Source organism: Sebastes fasciatus, chromosome 7 (genome assembly GCF_043250625.1).
Source record: "Sebastes fasciatus isolate fSebFas1 chromosome 7, fSebFas1.pri, whole genome shotgun sequence".
Classification (NCBI taxonomy): domain Eukaryota; kingdom Metazoa; phylum Chordata; class Actinopteri; order Perciformes; family Sebastidae; genus Sebastes; species Sebastes fasciatus.
Window position 1 is genome coordinate 7040019 of NC_133801.1, and position 17128 is coordinate 7057146.

Below are 17128 nucleotides of genomic sequence, written 5' to 3' on the forward strand. Positions count from 1 at the left end.
CTTTTATTGTACATCATGAAGACTGTGATTCCACTTCTCATCCTTGTTTGTAACTTTGCCCCTTGGCATTAGGCTCATAAAAATCCACTTCGCAGCATGCTGCCAAGTGCTGCCGCAGTGACTTTGTACTACTTACATGTACTCATTTTGAAATTGAGAACAAAGCATAAAACTTTTACTCCTTTTTTCCCTTTCATTGTTTCTTTTTCGTTGTTTGATTTGGCGACCTTAATTCCTCTGAATCTCAAAATTGGTCCCTCGTCTGGTAGAGCTGCTGCTGAACTGCAAAACGTACCCTTCTTAAGAAATTATTTAGGCTAGACGGTACTAATGGTGAGAGTTTCAAGATGTCCCTTGAATCATTTATTTTCCTGATGCAAAATGAATTGATTTGGCTTTTTCTGTCTTGTTTTAAGATCCCGACCTTGTGCTTCTGCCTCAGATCAGAAACATGTAAATTTATCTAAAACCACAGGCATGTGCTGCCACTTGTTTTTGAGAAAACACAGATTGGAAGATTGAACATGAGCCAAACAACTTAGTGTTTTCAGGGTTCAGTGGCTGCCACTGAGCTGCTGCCAGGGTTCCTCATTTACCGCTGTTTATCACCAGCCCGCTAACACCACATCCTGGGGGACGATAAATGGCTGGACGCCAAAGAAATCCAGCACATGAATCACCTTGTTAATGACAGAACAACACAGATTGCACATGGTTACATGTGAAGCTGCACCCTGCGTGTGTTCGTCTTTCATCACATGAGCCGCTGCCCTCTCTGACAAGTGTAAATTGCGTCTGCAGTTATCCCGAGCGCCGTTTGTGTTGTTGTCGTAGAACTTGTCTTTGCATTACTCTGTGCCTTGTTAAGGCTGCCATGACTGCTTTCTGATGTGCTAAGAGCCGTGTTGGCTGTGTCACGGTGCTCTTAGTAAAGTGCTGTTGATCACACCAGCTAAACCTGACAGGCCAATTCCTCAGGGAGGGAAGGAGACGGAGAGAGAGAGAGAGAGAGAGAGAGAGGGTCAGGAGAGGAAAAGAAATATAGGAAGGTAGGTAGAGAGAGACGACAAAATGAGGTATACAGCAAGTAGCACACATTCAGAGGTAAGCACACACGCTGAAGTAATGACATGCAAATAATCACATCTGTGTTTCTGTGAGCATAAAGGGAACACACACAGCTCCGACTGCATGCTCCATCTTTGTTCTGTACACTACAGACAGGCACGCATATTGCACAAACTTAAGTAATCGCACACAAATAATTGCATCTGCGTTTCCTGATGTATAAACACTGCTCAGTCAGAACTGCCTGTCGCACACACATACTGGGCCCACCTTGCCAGCCGGGCTTGCAGACGGGCTTGATGTCGATGCGGACCAGGACGCTGTGCAGGGCTCTCTTCTGGCCGCAGTCCCAGGCCGTCACCTGGATCTCGTACTGCTGCTGCCGGTCGTAGCTCAGCTTCTCTGTGTTACGGATGTTACCTTGTATGGAGAGAAGAGGTTCAAGGTCAAACTCAACCCAAATAGCTTTTTTTCATTATAATGTGCTGTCGAGTAAATTCAGTTCCCCTATTGTGTCTCATAATGAAAGCATTTTGCGCTGACCCATTGGGCTCATTGAGGGACAAAAATTGCGAACATTTTTGTCAATTAACAGAACTGTCTTGTTATTGTGTGGTTGGAGCAGAAGTTCAGTTGTCACTGGTGTGTCAAACTACCTCCAAACAAAGCACTTATTCTGTGCAGTTTCGGTTTCTGTATTTCACTATTTAGTTTCAGCGGGAAAAAAAACAACACCTGAAATTAATTTAGGCAATTAAGGTGAATATGATTAGTCTCATTAGGGGGGTTGGGGAGTGGGGGGATGGGATGGTTCTTATTTAGGGCAATGGGCCTTTTTCCACAGAAGACATGTTGGCATGTTACAGTAGGAGAAGCACAGGTGCACATAATGAAATGAATGAAGGCTGGATTCCATTTAGCTGCTTCAGTTTTAGGGTCCTAACCATAGACTGTATATAAGAAGTGGACGTAAGTGGAAGTGACGTCACCCATTGGTTTGTGGATTACGGTTTTGAAGCTTCAAGTATGGCATTTTGGCCATCGCTATATTGTTTTTTTGCAACCAGAAGTGACCCAAGAGGGTGGAGCTAAGTACAACTGAACGCTGAATAAGACATTTTTAGGTGATAAAAATGTTACATTTAACTTTCATGAACAGAAAACACACTGTGAAAGAGTTAAAGTACTAAGACAAAAATACGGACAACTTCCAGACCGGACAACGCCGTGGTAACGACCTGTCAATCACATCCCCTGCTTTATGGTCTATTTGACTCTAAATGGGACCATAATTTACTAAATGAACATCATGCTGTATTGAAGAAGACTTGAAACTAGCGATTGAGACCATAGACTTTCTCATAGACTTCTATACAATCAGACTTCTTTTTGCAACCAGAGGAGTCGCCCCCTGCTGGCTGTTAGAAAGAATGCAAGTTTAAGGCACTTCAGCATTGGCTTCACTTTTCAGAACCGGAAGTTTCCGCCTGTTCCTAAGGCTGTATTAACAAAATATCCTAAGGCTAAGAATAGCTCCTAACTGGCCAAATTAGGAGAAACTCCCAAAAATAAGGGGCATGTTAGTCCTAAGGTTAAGACTCACAAGAGTTTGGTCTGACTGAAATTCATTTTAGCATTAAACCTAGCTCCTATAAGTCTGTGTGAAGTTAGAGCTAGTCTCACAAACAGTCAGCTGTTGCAGATAATGCTTCTTGTCGTTGCAGCCTTTTTGTAAGAATACAAAAATAACGAGAGCTGCACGCAGCTATGAAAGGGCCCTCGCCCCTGCTCGCGGGTCGGGGTTGCTGGCGGGACGCCGACCGACGCGGCCGGGCACCGCGAAACCGAAACTCTGACGAGCGCCACGACGCCTGCCGCAAGGCTCTACGACAAGCGGTTCACGAGTTATGAAGGGGGGCGTGGCTAATGTGTAGGGGGCGGGCATAACATTCACCAATGAAACAGGAACTCTCTGCTGAGTTATATGACACTTCCCACAAGACTCTACGACAAACGGATCATGAGTTATGAAAGGGGGGGGGCTAATGTGTAGGGGGCGGGCATAACCTTAACCAATGAAACAGGCACTCTCTGCTGAGTGATATGACACATCCCACAAGACTCTACTACAAACGGATCATGAGTTATGAAAGGGGGCGGGGCTAATGTGTAGGGGGCGGGCATAACCTTAACCAATGAAACAGGCACTCTCTGCTGAGTGATATGACACATCCCACAAGACTCTACTACAAACGGATCATGAGTTATGAAAGGGGGCGGGGCTAATGTGTAGGGGGCGGGCATAACCTTAACCAATGAAACAGGCACTCTCTGCTGAGTGATATGACACCTCCCGCAAGACTCTACGACAAACGGTTCATGAGTTATGAAAGGGGGCGGGGCTAATGTGTAGGGGGCGGGGCTACCCTTAACCAATAAAACAGGAACTCTCTGCTGAGTGATATGACACATCCCACAAGACTCTACTATAAACGGTTCATGAGATATGAAAGGGGGCGGGGCTAACGTCTTAGGGCGGGGCTATGAGTATAATTTTTCATATACATGTCCTCAAGACTGTACCACCATCATACCTGAGAAATCTGGGGCAGATCGGACTATGTACAGTTGAGTTAGGGTTTACCCACTCTCTGCTGAGTGATATGACACATCCCACAAGACTCTACTATAAACGGTTCATGAGATATGAAAGGGGGCGGGGCTAACGTCTTGGGGCGGGGCTATGAGTATATTTTTTCATATACATGTCATCAGTACTGGAGCAACATCATACCTGAGAGATTTGGGGCAGATCGGACTAGGTACAGTTGAGTTACAATAACTGGCGAATGGCTCAAAATGGCCGCCACGCCACGGTCCGCTCGTTAAGTGAACACTCACCATTTTAATAACTTTTCATCCTCGAGGTCTTGAGATGGTCCTGACCAAATTTCAAATCGATATGATCAAATCTGTAGGAGGAGTTCGTTAAAGTACGCGGCCAATAAAACGAAAAAATTGGGAAAATCGTACATAAAATCCAATATGGCCGACTTCTGGGTGGGCGGGGCTAATGAAACCCTATGAGGAATATGTTTCAAATGATAATTTGGGGCAGATCGAACTCTGTACAGTTGAGTTAGGGTTAACCCACTCTCTGCTGAGTGATATGACACATCCCACAAGACTTTACTATAAACGGTTCATGAGATATGAAAGGGGGCGGGGCTAACGTCTTGGGGCGGGGCTATCAGTATATTTTTTCATATACATGTCATCAGTACTGGAGCAACATCATACCTGAGAGATTTGGGGCAGATCGGACTATGTACAGTTGAGTTACAATAACTGGCGAATGGCTCAAAATGGCCGCCACGCCACGGTCCGCTCGTTAAGTGAACGCTCACCATTTTAATAACTTTTCATCCTCAAGGTCTTGAGATGGTCCTGACCAAATATCAACTCGATATGATCAAATCTGTAGGAGGAGTTCGTTAAAGTACGCGGCCAATAAAACGCAAAAATGACATAAAAATCCAATATGGCCGACTTCTGGGTGGGCGGGGCTAATGAAACCCAATGAGGAATATGTTTCAAATGATGAGTGGGATATGCATACCAAATTTCATGAATATCGGATCAACTTTGACAAAGTTAAAATTTCAACGCGTTAGGGGGCGCTATAGAGCCGAATAAAAACACACTGAGCCTAATGGCTATGCAGTTACATAAAGTTCACAGGTGTCTATCATTTTGCCAAATTTTATGAGATTCCGAGCACCTAAAGGTATGTTCAAAATCTGAAAGACATAAGGGGGCGCTAGAGAGCCAACATGCCACGCCCAAGCAAAATTTCACCACTAAAATTAAGTAATTACTAGTTTGGATGTGTGTGTAAAGTTTCATAAATTTTTGTGCATCCTAAAGTCTTCAAATATGCGTTCGTAAATTCTAAAATCACGCAGGAAGTCCAACATGGCTGACTTCCTGTTTGCCGAAGAAATCTCAAAATCATTTAATCCAGGTATGAGGGCGTGAGCAATGACATACTTGAATTTCGTGAAGATCGAAGAAACTTTCTCGGAAAAACTGCGTACGTTAGGGGGCGCTATGGAGCCCCCTGGAGACACCCGAGCCCAGTCACTCCAGAACATTGAATTTCCCACCAGTTCTGACGCATACTCCACTTTTCGTGAGTTTTGGGGATGGCTAAGGTCGTCAAAAACGCGATCTAGTGGCAGAAAAAGAATAATAATACTGACAAAAACAATAGGTTCCTTGCACTTCGTGCCAGGACACCGTTGGGTCCTGGCACTTTCGTGCTCGGGCCCTAATAATAATCTGCAGAAAAACAATAGGTTCCTTGCACTTCGTGCCAGGACACCGTTGGGTCCTGGCACTTTCGTGCTCGGGCCCTAATAATAATCTGCAGAAAAACAATAGGTTCCTTGCACTTCGTGCCAGGACACCGTTGGGTCCTGGCACTTTCGTGCTCGGGCCCTAATGAACTTTAAAAGCATATTTTGACAGCGGGAGACAGGCACGCTTTTAACCTATGTTAGAGGGTTTTCTGTGCTTAAATATAAAACCTCTTAATACTTTCACCCTCCCTGTAATCACAGACGTTAAATCCGAATGACTGCTGGTCAACATGGTTTATGAGCCATGATCACATTTCATACTCATTATGAAAATGAGATAAATTTTATTGTGAACTGGGCTGTATTAAAACACAGTATGTGATCACAGAGAGCAAGGGGGAGGACTGAACGGAGGTTAACGGGCCGTCTCCCTCCCTCTCTCTCACTAACTACAAACACACTGGTTCAGCAGTATGTGTGAAGACAGAGTCAGAAATAAATGAAACGCATCATTAAGTCAGTTATAAATACAGGTATTTATATACATTTGCAAGGGAATGTCAAGCTGAGTTGCGTGTGTGCAACCGACTAGCATGGCAGCTTTGATCCTGTGTACATTGGACATAAGGATTTAATCAGCTCAACAATGAACACAAACAAGCCAATAACACCAGAAATGATGATTTGTGGAACTCTCTTCTGCTGAACCCCTGAAAAACAGCTGGTGAACTTTGAATATTCTCAATCACCACTTTGTTTGATAGTTCATTATCGTCTCAGACTTGCAACTGTAACTACTTTTAAAAACAGTCTGCCTTTTAATTGAAATTTGTATCTTTGTCTTTTTAAACTTTCTTTTCTTTTCTTTTATACACTTCTATTCTTCTTACCTGTGTCTTTTTTAAACTTCATTATATAAAGCATCTTGAGTTACCTCTGTTTATGAAAAGTACTATATGAATAAACTTCTCTAGAAGCTAGATTTTGAAAGTATCCAACCAAAAAAATCCCAGCCCCTCGCCTCAGACCTCCCTCCAAAGCAACTCCCCCAAAACACATTAACGTGCACTGCCTGACTACAAAGAAGCTGGAAGACGAGTCCACGAGAGTAAGTTGGGAAGAGGAGCGCAGCACATCGTTGTCATCGCTAAACGCATCCAACTACATCAATGAGTGCATGGTCAGAGTGCTCGTAGGTAGACAGGCAGGTATGGACCCTCTAACCATTTCATGCAGGCAAAATGAAATGATTGGACGGGCATATTACAGTCCTGCAGCAGCCACGGATACCGGATTCTTTTTTTTTTTTTTTTTGCCAGAGCGTTTGATTTATTGATTGCTGTTAGGATGTAAAGAGAATTTCAACAAATATAAGAAAAAAATACTTCTAAAATAAATTGCCTACCCAAGCTTTAAGTGTAAGTTACATTGAATAATCATTAACTGCAATGAATACATGAATAAATAAAGCGGATTTCACTACATTACCTAGTCAAACATGTAGAGATTTGATGGTCAACTGGAGAAAAACAAATCATAGTATAAACAGGCATATTGTATTGGACGCCACATACAGTACTGTATAGTCAAATATTTGACTTTGTTTCATATATATTCTGACACAGTTCATAAAATGTGTAAAATATTTGTTATTGAAATCAACCTGTCTGTGTGTCTAACCTGTCTAATCTAGTTATAGAATTCATCATTTGACATATATTGACTCTGACTGTAAACCAGGCCTATACGTTTGGTGAATTTCTACATTGAATGTGTAATTTGATGAAGCATTAAAATCAAAATCTGCTTCCTCCAGTCTGGAATAATGCCGTTAGTTCAGAAGTTTCTTCACAGAAGTTGATGCACAGTGGAATTGGTGAAGTGGTTCAGGAAGTTATTATAAAATGTATAATGTTTTTGTGAAACCTTTTATTCTGTAATAAATATCACAAACCCAAATCTGTGACTGAGAAACAGTCTGGAGTTACTCAGCCACCAGAGATTTGGAGAGGGACTTTATGGAGTCGTAAAACGGCTGTGTGAGCTTTTACAACTAAATGAGCTTTATTTTATTGTAGTCATAAGAAATGTGCAACAGATACGATTCCATATTCATCGCTGCTCTCAACTTTCAAATCTATTCTTAATGGAGCCGTACATCAGTCTGATGACTTCTCTTCATATGACTTTAGTCCACATAACTATAGAAAGTATGAAAGTTAAATATGCACGTTAAACTGCCTTGAGGAAAGTGAGTAATAGCAGTCCCACTCAAAGTGTGCGTCTATTCTACAGCCTTGTGTGTCTTTATGGCATATTTGCTTTATTAGATAACACAGAATACTTGTGTATTGCTGCTTATCTGCTGTGTGCCGGTGTTTGCTTGAAGGAATAATGGGTATTTAATTTTAATTTCAAAGCATCGTTATATATCATTGTCAAATTAACTGTGATGCCTTAATATAATCACTGTAACAAATGAGATCACGGTTGGGATGACAGGTAGCCTCTATCTCTCACAAGTGGTTTGATTAGCACTAATGTTTCTCAAAATTAAGACCAGTTTCCATTAAACCCCCGCTGCTTCCTGATGAAATGAAGATATTGGTACTGGTTCTCCCATCACCTCACTGGTGGTACTTTTCTGAAGGTAACAGATATGTATGTTAGCCCTTCAATGGTATCATCGTCCACCAGAAGTGGGATTGTTCTGGAAGTACCTGTTTATCATCTGTTTATCATATTGGGGCTTTGGAGGTATGGAGGACGAAACCTGCCAAAATAAAAAAATAAAAAAATAAAAAAATTAAAAAACAAGTAAATAAGTTAATAAATAAGTAAATAAGTAAATAAATAAATGACTCGATAAATAAACACTTATGTCATAAAATGCAGCAAAAATAATATAAAAAATAAATGTAGCTATTAATTAATTGATTAAATGTGGCATACGTAATATTTCTGTTTTAATTTGCTTCTTAATTTATTTATCTTTGTATTGATTCCCTTATTTATTTATTCTTCTGTTTAATTTTCCCTTTTATTTATTTTTTAGAACATTTTAAATGTATTGATTTTTGCATTGATTTTTTTTATTTTTATTTATTTGTTTAATTATTTTTGTGTGAAGACTATATGTCTGAAAATGACAAACAAATCTGGGGGTGTGGAGGTAGAAAGAAGTGAGGTTACCAGACCTCTGTAGACCGCTCCTCACCCCTACTTGAGGCTAGAGGCTCGAGGGTCAAGGCTACATTAGCTGCTACGAGTATAACACACCCTAATCTACGACTTAACTGACGGTGGTTGAGTTGCATTGTGGGTAAGGCTGCATTCACACCAGATCAGGCGTTGCAGTGAAAAAGTTCAAAAGTAAAGAAAAGTCGATTCTGTTTCTACTTTTACACCGCATGCCGCTGGGTTTTCTTCAACCGTAACCCAAACATATTACCCCCATTCAAAATGAATGGAAAGACTTGTGTTTTTGCCGCACCGCCTGCTCTGGTGTGGTGAATCCAGCCTAATGCAGGTGCCAGGTTTTGACAGAGAAAGAACTTGTGAAGTAAAAAACGACATCTCTGGTTCTGCTGCATTAATTTTGATTCTTTTTCTCAAGTTTGACAGCACTATAAGAGTGCAAAGCTATATCTCTGGAGTACTCTTTTAACATTAATCTTCTTCAGATAGACTCTGGACACCTGAAACAAATCATTAATTCAAACGCACATAAAAACAACTCTTTCAAATCCAACCAATCCATCTTGGTATTACAGTACAGTGTGCCAGCTTTGTCAGAGATGTCTTATATATATATATATATATATGTGAATGTATGAAAATTAATGTGGCTATGATTTTGTGTTGTTATAATGCTGCACACGGCACCTTAAAAGAAACAAATACGCCACTCGTCTCCACAGTACAATCAGCATCCAGACCACATTCAGTGACTGAGAGTCTCCTGCCTTGTTGGTAACTGCGACCCATTTACCAAACCAGCGTCTTTTCTCATGCTGAGCAGAGTGCATGAAGGGAGCTCTTGTGCTACTAATGTGTCTGTTAATATTTGATGAGTCCTCCACTACAGACGGTTGACAATGCTATGCACGCAGTAAGGCCTGGGCAGGAAGGGGGCGCCCTGACTGAGAATAAAAGAGCGTTGAGAAGAGACACTATTGGACCTTATTGGCTGCGACTTGAAACAAAGCTGGAATGAGTTATTGCGACTTATAATACAGCTTGAGGTTTCTGTTTTGTGGATCGAGAGGTCCAGAGGGAGCTGTGTGTTGATAATGTGGGATATTTGAATATGAGTGTGTGAGTAGGAGGATTAGACGTAATTCATATGAGGACGGCATTGTTCGGCTTCCCGTCCTCCTCACTCTCCGTCTCCCTCTCAGCTTGTTTAGGATTCCTTCCCTCCTCGTTCTCCCCTTTCCAACCTTCCCATTCCATTTCAATGCACATCATTGTCTCACTGTTTTGCAGCATCATCCCATTTCCCTGTTTGCTGCCTCATCTGCTGTTAGGCTCGCTCTCTTTTTTTCCCCCACGAGTATCCATGCACACTTTACACACTCACACCTTTCTGCATGACGGAGGTTCCTATTCCTTCAATTACTACATCAACTTATCCATGTCAGCAGGCTGTGCGTGCTGTGACTGCTGGCAAAGGTGACCGATGAGTAAATGACTACTTTAACCTCCATCTCGCTCTCTCTATTTGCCTCTCTGGCAAACACACACACACACAAGCAAACCACCTTTGCATCTGTCTTTGTGAATTCCATCTATCGTCCCTTTATAATTACTATCCAATATTACCACAGAGCATTTCTTAATAGGGCTAATAATTATCGAAAATATGGCCTACTGCAATTTTCAAATTGCAGCATGAGGAGGAAATCGCAATATTCGTTAAAGGCAAAATGTTGTCAAAATACCATTTTAAATTAAATATTGTGTCTGTATGTATATATGTCCTTGCCCACATATCAAACTTTACAGACTAATGAAAACATCTTTGATTGGTACAGTTCCCTGCAAAAATCAGACCATAATCATTTCAAAAATGATCATACCGTCTAATATCACAAATCATATTGCAATTGCAATATCAGTCAAAATAATCACAATTAAATATATATATTTATTACCTAATGCTTCCAAGCCCTTCTTCTTATTCTTATTGTCAACAGAAAGCCCAAACCAACACCGTGTTAGTCTGTCTCTTAATACTCTCTGACCTCCGTACCTTGTGTGTGCATTGTTACTGCTGAGGTCAGAGGTCAAAATACAGAGTCTAAATTAAAAAATGGGCTCAGTAATTTCCAAAAACAGATGGGCTCTGCAGCTTTTGCAAATGTTAATCCAACAGGGGGAAATAGAGGAGTTCTTGGGGACTATTTTCAGATGCGGATTCATACAGTGTGCTAGTGAGTATTTACAGTACCAGGACAGTGTATAACTACAGTGCTCATGTTCATGGCAATGAAGGAACATGTGACCCAGTGCAACAGTAGGGGTGGAAATCACCAGTTTCATCACGATACATTCTTTGGACAAAGTCTGCCACGATCCAACTTTGATCCAATTTGATTCAGGAGCCTGCTATCAGTATGAGGTGATATCATATTTCATTTATATTTAACACACATTTATATCAACTCACAAAAAGCAACTAAACTATATGGTATTATATTATTATTTGGCTCTTCCAGACATTTAAATGGAAAACAATCTATTTTTTTTAATAAAAATAATAAAAATGGACCTCTTGTTGTTCACTTAGTGCCACATCTCTCATGTTTAAGTGCAAATGTCTTACCTGCACAGCTGCATCAATGATACTGGATCGTTGGTCACTGAATCAATATATCGATCCAGATCGATTGTTACACCCCTATGCAACAGTGTGGCTCATTGACGTGTTTTGAATCAATGTTTCTCTCTTCTCTCTTTGGCACAGAGGAATAAGATGATTCAGGCTTTAACTACACAGAAAATACTTGTTAGTAGGATCCATTCATTGTTGCTTTTGTTCTTTTCATGGGATTTGTTGACAATGAGAGAAATATGGAATATCACCAGCTCTATCCTTTTTGTTTAGTTCATCCCCGCTACAGCTTTCTATCTACTTCTCTCGCTGATCCTCTCACAGCACTTACTCTCGCCCTCACAGCCAACTCCTTCTTTCCTCCCTCCGTCTCCTCCCTCTCTCCCTCTGGTGCTCTTGAGTTCAAGAGCTCTCACAGCCTTTTCCTCAGCGGTCAATGGCTGAGCGAGACCCCTTCAAATGGAGAGAGAGAGAACAAAGAGCACTCTGGCTGCAGCCTCCCCCCCGTATCACTCACTCGCTGTTTGGCCGTAACCCCATCCACTCAACCTTTTTACTGCAACACCTCAGCAGTGGGCAACACTCGGCAGTCGGCGGCAACACAAACCTAAACAGTAATGTCCCTTGCAGCTACAGTATGTCTCCTAAAAAATAAAAATAAAGTGTAAGCAGATTGTTCGGAAGAGCCACTAGAGCTAGTTGAATTTAAACAGATTGTCTAACAGTGGTAAAGACGTTTAAATCTCAAGTTAAAGTGTTCACTCAAGGAAAACATGTTATCCTTGACTTTGTGTGAGCTACCCAACAAGAGTTTTAAAACAAAAAAAGACAAAACTATGTACTATTTAAAAATATGAATATAATAATTAGGGCTGTCAATCGATTCAAATATTTGATCGCAATTAATCGCATGATTGTCCGTACTTAATCATGATTATTTTCTAATTAATCGCACATTTTTTATCTGTTCAAAATTAACCTTAGAGGGAGATTTGTCAAGTATTTAATACTCTTATCAACATGGGAGTGGGCAAATATGCTGCTTTATGCAAATGTATGTATATATTTATTATTGGAAATCAATTAACAACACAAAACAATGACAAATATTGTCTAGAAACCCTCACAGGTACTGCATTTAGCATAACAAAATATGCTTAAATCATAACATGGCAAACTGCAGCCCAACAGGCAACAACAGCTGTCAGTGTGCTGACTTGACTATGACTTGCCCCAAACTGCTTGTGATTATCATAAAGTGGGCATGTCTGTAAAGGGGAGACTTGTGGGTACCCATAGAACCCATTTTCATTCACATATCTTGAGGTTAGAGGTCAAGGGACCCCTTTGAAAATGGCCATGCCAGTTTTTCCTCCCCCAAATGTAGTGTAAGTTAGGAGCGTTATTTAACCTCCTTAGCGACAAGCTAGTATGATATGGTTGGTACCAATGGCGTCCTTAGGTTTTTTTAGTTTCATATGATACCAGTATCTTCACTCTAGCTTTAAAACTGAGCCCGCTACAACCTAAAAAACGCAAGTTACGTTAATGCGTTAACGTGATATAATTGCGTTAACCTTGACAGCCCTAGTAATAACACAGATGGCAGAGCTCAGTGTGTCCTCCATCAAACTAGGAAGGTTCAAACAAATCAGTAGAAGCCCTGATGTTGGAGAGAATACCCGATCTCTCAACAGATTTGTGTGGATATCTCTCACACACACATCATGTCTGTATTTGTGTGTAACAATAACACAACCTTTAATTGAAATGTTCAAGAACCAAGTTACAAAGGGCAAGTGGTAACTCAGTAAAGTCAAGTAAATCTGTGAGGGTATTTGAGAGTGTCTTAGCATTTATCTCTGTCTGTGCGTGTTTGTCATATTTGTTTGTGCTCAGACGTCTGTGATCTGATTTGCGGTGACCGATGGCTCTCTGGGCAAAGCTTGACTTCGTCCTTGGAAAGAGCAAAAAACACATTTCATCCTGGGGAGAGACATCTGTCAGTGTATTAAGTTTTGCTACCAGAGTGTATGCAGGTATGTGTGTGTGTGTGTGTAGTAGGAGTATGTGTGCGTGTATCTCCCGTGGCTGTTAAGTGCGTGTGTGTGCATGGATGGGATTTTTAGATCATGAGTGCCACTGTGTTATGACAGAACTGTGTTTTTGTATCTTCTTTAAATAAGATGGAGAGCAAACTTTTATTTGGAAGATGTTGGGAAAATGTGGGAAATTGCTGAAATAAGTGAAGCAGAAGTGCTGTAGATGCGATATGTTGAAGGAAAGTGGGTACACCAAAAAAAGTGACAACACTTCACCAGAAAATAAAACTTTAAAGGAGCACATACTGTTGATAACAGTTTAGGTGAGATAATAAGGCTTCTTTGTGGCAAGTTCTGACACATCTTAAGGCTTTGTCAACAGCATCCCTGTTAATTAAAAACCCTGCACCTCCGTGGCTAGTATTAACACATCCTTTCCTCTTCTACTCACCGTTGCGATCTATAGCGAATGGTGTGTTGGTGGTGGTGATCTGGTAGTTGCAGATCTGGCTGTACTGTGGGGAGCAGTCCTGGTCAGTGGCCTCCACCTGCAGGATGCTGTCGTAAATCTTGCCCTCTGTCACTGCGGCTCGGTACTGGGGCTCCCGAAACACCGGGGCGAACTCATTCACATCGTTGACCTGAATGTGCACCACCGCCCTGCAGACAAGAGGGGGCAACAGAGAGGAGGAGAGTGGAGATTAGTGTAGAATAGTCTATCATCTGCATAGAGCGTAACTGCTTTTAAGACAGTTGATCCTTTTTCCTTTGTGCATACTGGAAATAATGAAGATTTTTTTTTCATTCATCAGTTAGATTAGATTTCACATGGCAGTATTTCAAATAAATCCTAATAAAATGTAGCAGCATAGTAGAAAACCCCATTCCAAATGTTACTTTAAATTTAACAGAAAGTCTGCACACATTTTTCATAGAGAAGTTTCTCATAAAGGGACCAATAGTCAGGATATCTTGGTCGCTAATGAAATTTGTCCCATGTCAGTACCCCCACCTTTATGGAAGTGCAATATTAAATCATTGGAGTATGCTTTTAAAGACATTTCAAAATACCCAATGAGCATTCACCATGTGGGTAATGAATTAAGAATGCATTAACCCAAATTCACTACTCATGCTAGCACTTTCTCTCTTAGCGACTGTCAGGCAGAGAAATCAAATTCAATCAAGGGAAGAAATGGGAAGAGCCTTCGTGTATTAAAGATTCTGTGTTGCATCGCGCCTAATAATCTCAACTGGTTTATATGGCTAAATGTGTCTTTGATAGTAGTAGTGTAACCGTCTCCTTGACAATAAACTGGGTGTCTTTCAGTGCAGTTGTAGGAAGGAGTAAGGTATCTACTACTATTAATGCAGCCTCTAAGGTGATTGTTAAGTTTGGATGGCTGAGGGCAGAGTTCACTGCTGCACAGATTAATTAGTTTGGTAACCAATAGTCACAATGTGCTTTGTGTGATAGACTGTCTGACCTGACCCAATGGATTGTTTTGATTGTGTTGCTCTGGCAAAATAATCCCCTGGATCTCTTCATCTAGCATATAAATAGTTCTCCAAGTCCACTAAACTGCACAAATTAATCATTCCATAAGTGATCTATCAGCAGTAATTCATGTTAAGTCACACAAAATGAAAAAAAACTACCATTCATCACTTTAAAAAGCTTTCATCCATATTCTCCGGCGGCCAGAAGGCAACAGATTGCATAATCAATCCTTCGATTCATTGACTGACATCCGGTGATGGATGACGACGGGACAGACTAATACAGTTTTAAGCTCCGAATGGCAAATACAAAGTAGTGTTATGCTTTAAGACACAAAGGGGCGGACGTGAGAGTGGGGTTTATAGGATCAGCTGGTCGGCATGGTAATGACGGTGAAATTATTCTATTAAAAGAAGCTGTATATCTCTCCAACATGTGGTCGACTGGAGATGGAGACTGTACAACAAAGAGAGAGACATTTGGGAGGCCGAGCCCACGCAGAATGAATTTCCACGCCGCCTTATCTCTGCCTGTCACAAGTACACAAACATAGGAGACCATTTGTTTATGAGCTTCTCCACACAAACAGATGCCCAGTTAAATAGTTTAATAGAAAATAAGAAACACATAAACAACTGGAGTAAAATGCAAAAGGGACAAAATGAGGGACGGGCGGTGGTGGTAGTAAGTAAATACATTTACTTAAAGTCAGTTGTGTCTAGAGGGTAACCAACAAATTGCAAAAATGTGCAAAATCTCTTGCGAGACTCGCTACCCGACAACCTATCCTAACCATAACTCGAGGTCAATGCCTAACCTTAACCATCTCGCGAAAGTTTCCCAAATTGTAGGTTACCTTCTAGACACTTGTGTTTGTTTGACCCATCCACCTCCAGTCACGTACCAAACGGCAGTATTTGACGAATTGCAAGTGAGAACGGGTTGATTATTCATAGCAAGAAACTGCTTTTGGGGCCTTTAAAGGATCTGAATCTCCCTCCACCACTGGACACAAGTACAGAATACACAAATAAACATCTATAAGACAGCGATTAATCACCGACTTTAGGATTGGTTGGATGTTAACAGCGATGCTAACAGCAGTGAAGATGGTGATAAGAAGCACTGACAGATGATTGCAGCACCAGTGAGTGCAGTAAATCCCTCAGCCAGCCTTGTTTTGTCATATTAATGACGCTTTCTCATAAACATTACCCCCCTGCTTCGCTACGCTCCCCAGTGGTGAGGGAGCTAGCATATGTTCCACTCCTCTGGGGCTTGTATGGAGCGACTGCTGTGTGTGTCTGTTTGTGATTATGTATTCTTGCACGTGCATGATATGAACTAAATGCAATAACTGTGAATACGTTTCATTTGTGAGTGTGCATGTGAGTGTGTGTTTCTCTGCTGATGGCTCACATCTGGCTGAAACAGACGCCCAGCTCTCTAGGGCTAGGATGTTTGTGTGTGTGTGTGTGTGTCATGTTACTGGAACATTGCCAAGCTGAGCCCATTCCCAGTCAGACAGACCTCAGCTCATAAGCAGGGGGTCCACAATGAGTCAGAGTGACACGGAAAGACAGCGGGGGGGGTTAAGTGACCCCATGGGTGTGAGAATGATCACAACACCACTAAACAAAGTGGATTAAAAACCAGAGCCACGGGGATGGCTACTTGGATAAGAGTCAAAGGTTAAACAAACTACATGGCTACAGTGAAATCAAATCTACGACCCTGTTTTCACTGCACTGAAATAGCAACAGAGTGTGGTCAAATGGTGTAAAACCATAACAACTCCATGTTTAAAAGCAACCAAAATGCAAACTGGCTGTGTGGAGGCAGTGCATCTAAGCCCTGTGCTTCAATTTAGGGTGCTTTCACACCTAACCCGTTTCATTCGGTTAAAACAAACTCAGGTCTGTTTGCCCAGTTAGTACAATTTATTTGGGCTGGTGTGAAAGCTGTCGATCGAACTCTGGAGCGGACCAAACAACCGAAACCAATTGAAAAGGTGGGTCTCGGTCCGCTTCCAAGTGGGCTCTGGTGCGGTTCCTTTGTGGTGTGAAAGCAAACAAACTAACAACAGGATTTTATGATTGCAGATATGTGATTTTAGCATGATTTGAAAGCTAAACTACTAATAAATCCATCTACTGATCGTGAAATCTGTTCAGGAAGCGATCTTATAATTGATCTATACATATAAAAGGCCATGGTTATATCATTTAGTAACCCTGGTAACACGTATGCACGTCAGCGCGGCTATTTTCCACTGATTAACAGATCAAAAGCTGTCAAAACTGCTGTGCTTATATCCAAT

General features: G+C 41.3%; 1 protein-coding gene across 2 annotated transcripts in view; it reads right to left on the reverse strand.

Moving 5' to 3' along the window:
• The window catches only part of LOC141771235 (calsyntenin-2-like), a 269674-nt gene that overhangs the window by 82126 nt on the left and 170420 nt on the right, over positions 1–17128 (reverse strand). For both annotated transcript variants that reach the window (XM_074641282.1, XM_074641281.1), the window contains exons 4-5: positions 13759–13967; positions 1339–1488 (exon numbers count right to left, since the gene is read on the reverse strand). In XM_074641282.1, coding sequence (XP_074497383.1) covers positions 1339–1488; positions 13759–13967 — 359 coding nt within the window. The remainder of the gene's footprint in view (positions 1–1338; positions 1489–13758; positions 13968–17128) is intronic.